Source organism: Batrachochytrium dendrobatidis (genome assembly GCF_000203795.2).
Source record: "Batrachochytrium dendrobatidis JAM81 unplaced genomic scaffold BATDEscaffold_5, whole genome shotgun sequence".
NCBI lineage: Eukaryota > Fungi > Chytridiomycota > Chytridiomycetes > Rhizophydiales > Batrachochytrium > Batrachochytrium dendrobatidis.
The window spans coordinates 401,507-408,645 of NW_006281103.1; the positions used below are offsets into that span (position 1 = coordinate 401,507).

The window sequence follows — 7,139 nt, forward strand, 5'->3', positions numbered from 1 at the left end:
AGATTGCTGACCGATTTACTGGCTCAGTTGTCAAACTCCATGTTGCTAGAAAACCCAGAATGTCGCCAGACAGCAAAATGAAACGGTCGCACAAAACCGGTATGAAAAAAGACCCACATCACAAACATACTGTTGTTAAACAAGGTCATGTTGTGGGTGAATCTAGCCAACCGATTGGAAATGAAAACGTTGGTCATAAAATGCTGCTTGCTATGGGATGGAATCCAGGACAGTCGCTGGGCACAGGAAACAAAGGCATTGTTGATCCTGTCAAGGTTGTTATACGAACTGAGCGTAGTGGTCTTGGTGCAGAATGAATTCAGAATGAGTTCAGAATGAATGCAAAGTTTAAATGTGTTTAAACTCGAGTGATACTGATTTGTTATATTCGATTACATCTAGACTTGAATGCTGCAGTTTTCCAAACTATTGATGCATTTGCATATTGTTTGCACGATTCTGGCCATGTAATGCATGTTTGTTTTGGATACTTTTAAACAGCATTCGAGTATACAACTGTGCTGTTGCGTGTATTTTTGATATATTTGAATTCAATTCAGTAGCATTAATATTGTAGTTTATTTATCTTGACCCATTATCATATTACGAATGGCCATTTCAACCTTGGCTTTGGGTGTAATATCAATAGCACAACAACCAGCATGTTCAGCAGCAATTCCATGCAAACCATCATCACTAGACGAATCGTGTCTTGCTCTTAGTATATCTGATGGTGCAACAAAACTCACCAGTAAAAACGTGTAGATTTCTAAACCATACATCATGGGAGAAAAGAACCAGGCTGTATAGGCTACAAATGGCTCACCCGTATAGGCTGAATGTACAGCAAACCCTGCCATTGTAATATTAAGGACAAAAATAACGACAAAACGGAACCCTTCATACTTTAAAAACAACTGCTTGATGAATTCGGATCTGTGCACGCCAGTGCCTTTACTGATTGTCCAAAGAAATATGAGTGATGAAGTTGCCGATATGATACCTTCAAATATGCATTTGATTGCAAAAAGCAGACTAGAGTACTGAATGGGAAACAGGTAAAAATCATGTCAGAAAGTTAAACCCAACACTTGAATTCAATATACTCGAGTCGATTCAAATATACATGTGTGCTTACATGAAGTAATGCACTTTTTGAAATAATGACAGCTTGTCCTCTGATGAGCTCAAGATACGATAATATGCCAAATGCACCAGTGAGTGCTGACACGCAAAACGTGGCAACTATTCCAGCTGTTATAATCCAAAAAACAGGCGTTCCTTTGTGGAATACTTAAAGTCGAGCAACCATCAAAATAAGCTATTGCCAATCATACACATCATACAGATTCATGCAATCAGTCAACCAAAATACTGTACCATTCAAGCACGTCTGTTCAAACAAATAAGCTTACCACGCCAGTACTTGTCAAAAACGTCAGCAAATATCCAGATGCAGCCAACCACTCGACCCAGTTTTCAACAGTGGTTTCCGGTGAAATGGACTGATCAATCAATAATGTGTGCACATAAATCTGGCCAGCACAAACTATCAATGAGACCAGCGCTATGAGGTCGATGGCAGTATGAAGTGGTCTACGTCGTGTAGCAATAAAAAATAGCGCAGAGATGACTTGATGAAAAGCAATTCCCATAAATATGGCTGATGGAGTCTGGTATGCATTGTATAATCCAGCCATTACTTTGATTAAACATCGCCTTGATACTGAGCAAATGATCGATTCTGTTGTACAAACGGGTTCATTAGCAGTGAATGAGTAATCAACCAGACTGTTTACAATGGAATCAGACTAAATACATACAATACTGCCAATCTATGCAACAAACATGTATCAACCAAAATAACAGACATTTCTAAAACCAACCCGTGATAAAGGACGGATTGGGTTGTCATATATATGGTTGCATATCTACCAAACAGATCCAGGCCGTACCATTATGCATGATATCACCCTGTTGTGGTTCAGTTATATCCACAACATTGTGTCTAGTACACATCCAACCCTCAACGCGCCAGAATAAAATTGAAACCATTTGCCAATAGATTCATGGCGCTGTACTAGCGTATACGCTTGATCTGATGGTGACTAGTTGTATGCCAAACATGAGAGCATCTAGCAACCAACCCTAGATGTTGTGCACATTTGGTGAATACAAGTACAGTTGGATGTCACGGATAGCAACAATCGACATGACAGTGGACACTATTGGACATGTACACTGCAATATGACTATCAGCAACCATCACCATCAGTGTGTATCATGTGTTTAAAAAGTACTCGCATGCATTGGATTCAACACCACGTTTGTGATTGGGTTTGATCTGGATTGTATTGGTGGTGTTGTTTTGCATATATCAGTAGATTGTGTGCTGATTTGAATGACATGATCATCCATTGTGGTTCATGTACACGATGACAATCTGACCTATTGACACGGCCAGTTTGTTGAACGACCTGCCAATCTCCAATTCAATTATAGTACAACGTCACTCATTCGGTGTAGCAGCGACAGATTGCCGAGTTTGATGTTGATCATGTTGTGACACAATCAGCAGTGTTTGATGTATACAGTCTACATTAACCTAAAATGACTGTGCAGTCATACCAATGGAAAAGTCATGGTTTTGAAATACTGAAACAACAGGTTGTTTGATGCTGTTGTGTCCGAGTGATCCAAAACATGACCAATTGAACAATCAGTCAAGTATTTGGTATACAGTGACAGTATATGTTGTAGTAATGGATTGTAGATGTGATGATAACTATCCATAATCAAGTGGCAATCTGACACTACCTGATTACTGGATACATCACCGCAATTGGAAATATCAACGCAGCATACTACTGAGGTTGATTATACATATTAACAGCAATGCTTGTGTATTGATCCACCCTACAGGGTGTTTCCAGCTTTGTCCACCCTGCATAGTGTATTTGGCTTTTTGTGGTCGTTCATTTGGAGATTGCTGATTGTCACCCTTGAAGTTACCGTTGTTATAAAACGACAGTCATGTACCAGATTCACGACACTTTCATCACACTACTCGATACAATGCTGATTACTCTAGAATGCGTTATACTTGCGTTGCAGGCGGTTGCTGCAGTTCGACTTGCATTAGAATCACCTTTTGAAAGTGCCAGTCAATCAAACAACAGGCTATCAAAACGATCACCCGTTGAATTGGATGGTGATATTAGGAAATGTTACAGAATGAAATCCAATGTTAATGGAGTCAGTGTATGTATCATGTCATGTATTGTAGTTTGATATCAGTTTGTACTAGGTCTAATCAATCTAACACTTGTTTAAAATAGTTGAATTTACAAGTCGATTCATCAGTTTCCAGTATAATTGCACCACTTCCTAGTTCAAGTGACGATGTAGGTTTGGCTATACAAAGTATTTCAAGTGGGGAACCCTTTATTATAAGTTACAAAGGCAAACAGTATAAAGGAGTTACATCCACAGCCGCTGTGACGATTCCGGGTACTGGGATAACTGACATCAATTTACCAGTAATATCAGTTGAAAAACAATCGCCAGATTCAGTTGGTATCAGTCCAAATCTTGATGGAGTATTTGGCTTTGCCTATTCCTCGTTGTCAAAACATCACACATCAGTCCCTGCGATGGATGTTTTGTACAACAAAGATGTCATTCCCAATACCGAGATTGGTCTTCAACTATGTCAGTATGACATGTTGCATGAAAGTTCTATCAATATAGGAAATACGGATATAACTGCAAAATGCGGAACGGATGGAAGGAGTGTTGCATGGGTACAATCACCATCATACGATCATCATACTGTCAACATCAAGAGTATACTAGTCAATGGCGAACAAGTGGAGCTGCCTGCTGGATTCCAAAAAAAAGTAGAACATGGACGTACTTTGTATTCATATCTACATACATGTTGTACATTTATGCATTTTCCTAGAGTAGTCGTGGAAGCGTTGGTCAATGCTATTGTTGCTAGTAATGGGATCACTGTCAAAAATACCAAGTCCAAGAGCAAGCGCAAGCTTAACAAAGAAGAAATCAAAAGAATATTTTGGGAACACCACGCAATGCCCAGATCCAATTTTCATATCGATTGGAGCAAACTACCGTCGTTTACAATCGTAATGTTTGCTCAAACCCCCGTAACTGATGACAATAGCAATTCCGTCGTAAAGATCACACTGGGTTCCAAAGACTATATGCAAAAAATCGATTCTGAAAAATGTAAATATTTGACAATTGTATGCAATATGTGTTGTTTGATTAACCTGACTGACATAGATGTTGAATTATAGTCGTGTTTGCTGTAGGAGTTGGTTCAAATGATTATGCAGTTCTTGGTATTCCATTTATGACTCATCTTGCAGTCACATTTGATTTACAGAATAAACGCACTGGATTTGGTCCTGGATGTGGATGCGAAGTCGCGACTGATGGATATCCTACTATCTCGAACGGTGATCAAGTTCTCTGGTCACCATCACAGTAAGTTGTTTGATATTGGTGTGTGGGTGTATCGATTGATATATTGATATTGAATTTGATGCATGCTGTTAGATTGCCTGAACAACCAAGTACTTCAAGTTCAAGTGGCAGATCTGGTCTCAGGAGATCATTGTTGCGATTTGGTAGTACTCTCCGTGGTAGTAAGCGGTCAAAAGCAAATTACGAGAAACTTGAGGACTAAGCAGATATATCAATAAACTAGTTATTTGTTGAATGAATGATGACCATGATTATGTTATAGTTGATATGATGTACGTCAGGACTCTTGGTGTGAATCATCAACTACAACTGATCAAGTAGTTGTGCCTGAAAACACTCACCACATTGTCAAGAGTCGCAAACAGACTCTCAATAAACTCGACTGAATACAATTCATTAGTGACAAACTGATATTATACGTATTTTTAATGTGGTGTATTCATGTTTGATTGTGTGATATGTTCAAGCCGTGCATGCATTGTATCAGTCCAGTGTGTATCGTAGTTGTTTGATACACGATGATCACTCATACTATTGCATTAGTAATACATGGTATGGATTGAATACACATCATGATCACATATCTCAGTCACGATCCAATTGACATGAACAGTCAAGTCGTGTAGTTTGGGTTCAGCTCGACACATTTGTATTGTCAATCTCGGACAAAACATCAAAAGTGGATCAAAGTCGACTGAAACAACCAACAGACTGGATCCAGTATGTGTAGTTGCACTGGGTTGCATATATTGATCACAGTAAACAACTCGAGTGTCATTTTACTAGTTGTGGTTATGGTGACATGTCAGTGTTGGATACATACAGCGTTACAATGATGGGTTAGCAACAATGTGATGGAACTGGATGCGTAATATCAAAACCATGTCCAGAATATGTGATATAACGACAACTTGCAGCCATATTGATGTAAATGGACCACAAAATAACAGTGTTGATGTGTAATAAACAGTTGCATTACTGACATGTGCCATCATTGTTGTTGAACTAGATCGTGATCGTATCTGTGATTCGGAATACAACAAATGTTGTACAGAGTTGTATTGACAATATCGACAGTCAAACACAACACATGAATGTGGGTTCAAACTTGGTGATCGTACAATGTATGGTTACTAAAAGTGTACAAAGTGTAGATTCAACACTATAGTCCGATTGTGTGCCATATGATGGTTGTTGTATATCGAACATGCAATGCAGAATATAGTCACTGCAGAGTGAATACAAGTGAACCATTTGACATGAATACAGCTGTAGATCAAAGCGTCTGCGGTTACACAACATTCCCGAAGGGTGTGCTTTTCAATATACCTGATCAAAGGGTCATAAAAGCATAATCCAATCGATACAATCATCAAATTGATCAACATGATATTGTGGACAGGGAGAGCATACTATGGTTTGATAGTGGCCCACTACAAGCAATCAAGTAACCCTGTGTAGTCGGTTAACCTAAAAGGGTTGGTTTGCTATACAAAACATACAAATACAATCGAGTACATTCATTCCTAATCGACACCAGTTTCAACACTCTGTTTTTGTACTAATAGTTTAAATACATTGACCAATCTGATGAAATTGGTTGACATTTTACTTGTACTGACTGTAGCAACAACCGTTAGTGCAATACTTCCTCCAGCTGATAAATATGGTTTTGCCAAAGCATCAAGAACTTCAAGCCGAGTGTCTATCCCAACCAATGAGCCCAGTCCACAAATTCCCGAAGATGACTGGCAAAAAGTAATGGATGCAATTAATTCAAGCATTCTCGACGAAAGCTGGCAAAACATATTTGATCCGATTGATCCAATCACTTCCATCCAAGACCAACAGCAATCAATAAATGTAGTTGGTTCAAGTACTTCCAAACGAGGTCGGAAACGGCCAATCAATGAAATCAGTCCAAGTACCTTTAGCCAAGCGTCTGGCTCAACTAATGAACCCAGTCCAAGTGCTCCAAAACAAAGTCGAAAACAACCAATGAATCAACCCATTCCAAGTACTTCCAGACAGGACCAACAACAACCAATGATCCATGACGAGTCTGTTAATACTGTTACAAATCAAATAGCTGGATTAAGTGAAAAATTTCAGAGAACCTTTAATCGTATAAAGCAAATGCTTGTAGAGTTTAAAGAAATACAAAAGAAAAAACGCAAAGAATATCGTGAATATGCAAACCTCAAATTCAGTCAGCAGCTAGCGTTAGCAATGGGTAAAGAGATATCTGGACCAAGGTACGATCCAGACACTGAAAAGCAATTGAAACAAGAGTATGAACAGGCAACCAAAAAATTAAACGGTATCAGACAACGATTGAAGGATTTTATAAAAAGGCATGGTTTGAGATTTGAAGAACCGGAATCAGATTCAGATTGATAATGTGTCGATGATTTTGAATAAATTTAAACTTTCTGATATGTTGGTATTTATCGAGTATTGTGAATGGATCAACAACCATATCATTGATTGTGTATTGTGTTGGGTATTACACCAACAGTTACTGGATTGTTGATTGATACATTGACAGTTTGTTCCATATACATCAATGACCTGATAACAACCAGTGTTACTTGCAAAATGGCATATTCATAGATACTTCCAACAAT

The 7,139-nt window shown here is 38.6% G+C and overlaps 4 protein-coding genes across 4 annotated transcripts in view; 3 read left to right on the plus strand and 1 right to left on the minus strand.

Annotated features, from left to right (window-relative positions):
- Nucleotides 1-317, plus strand: part of BATDEDRAFT_24378 (uncharacterized protein) — a gene marked incomplete at both ends in the record, with an annotated part of 2,849 nt that extends 2,532 nt beyond the window's left edge. The window contains one exon of the mRNA XM_006678371.1: nt 50-317. Coding sequence (XP_006678434.1) covers nt 50-317 — 268 coding nt within the window. The remainder of the gene's footprint in view (nt 1-49) is intronic.
- A 261-nt stretch (nt 318-578) lies between these two features.
- BATDEDRAFT_24379 (uncharacterized protein) lies at nt 579-1,700 on the minus strand (the record flags this gene model as incomplete). The annotated part of the gene is made up of 3 exons (XM_006678372.1): nt 579-1,043; nt 1,139-1,293; nt 1,427-1,700. The coding sequence occupies 3 exons, from the start codon at nt 1,698-1,700 to the stop codon at nt 579-581; spliced, it is 894 nt and encodes a 297-aa protein (XP_006678435.1).
- A 1,333-nt stretch (nt 1,701-3,033) lies between these two features.
- Nucleotides 3,034-4,833, plus strand: BATDEDRAFT_24380 (uncharacterized protein; the record flags this gene model as incomplete). The annotated part of the gene is made up of 5 exons (XM_006678373.1): nt 3,034-3,261; nt 3,339-4,251; nt 4,323-4,512; nt 4,585-4,673; nt 4,775-4,833. The coding sequence occupies 5 exons, from the start codon at nt 3,034-3,036 to the stop codon at nt 4,831-4,833; spliced, it is 1,479 nt and encodes a 492-aa protein (XP_006678436.1).
- Nucleotides 4,834-6,102: 1,269 nt separating this feature from the next.
- Nucleotides 6,103-6,909, plus strand: BATDEDRAFT_88336 (uncharacterized protein; the record flags this gene model as incomplete). The annotated part of the gene is made up of 1 exon (XM_006678571.1): nt 6,103-6,909. One exon carries the CDS (start codon nt 6,103-6,105, stop codon nt 6,907-6,909), a length of 807 nt encoding a protein of 268 aa, XP_006678634.1.
- Between the last annotated feature and the right edge of the window lie 230 nt (nt 6,910-7,139).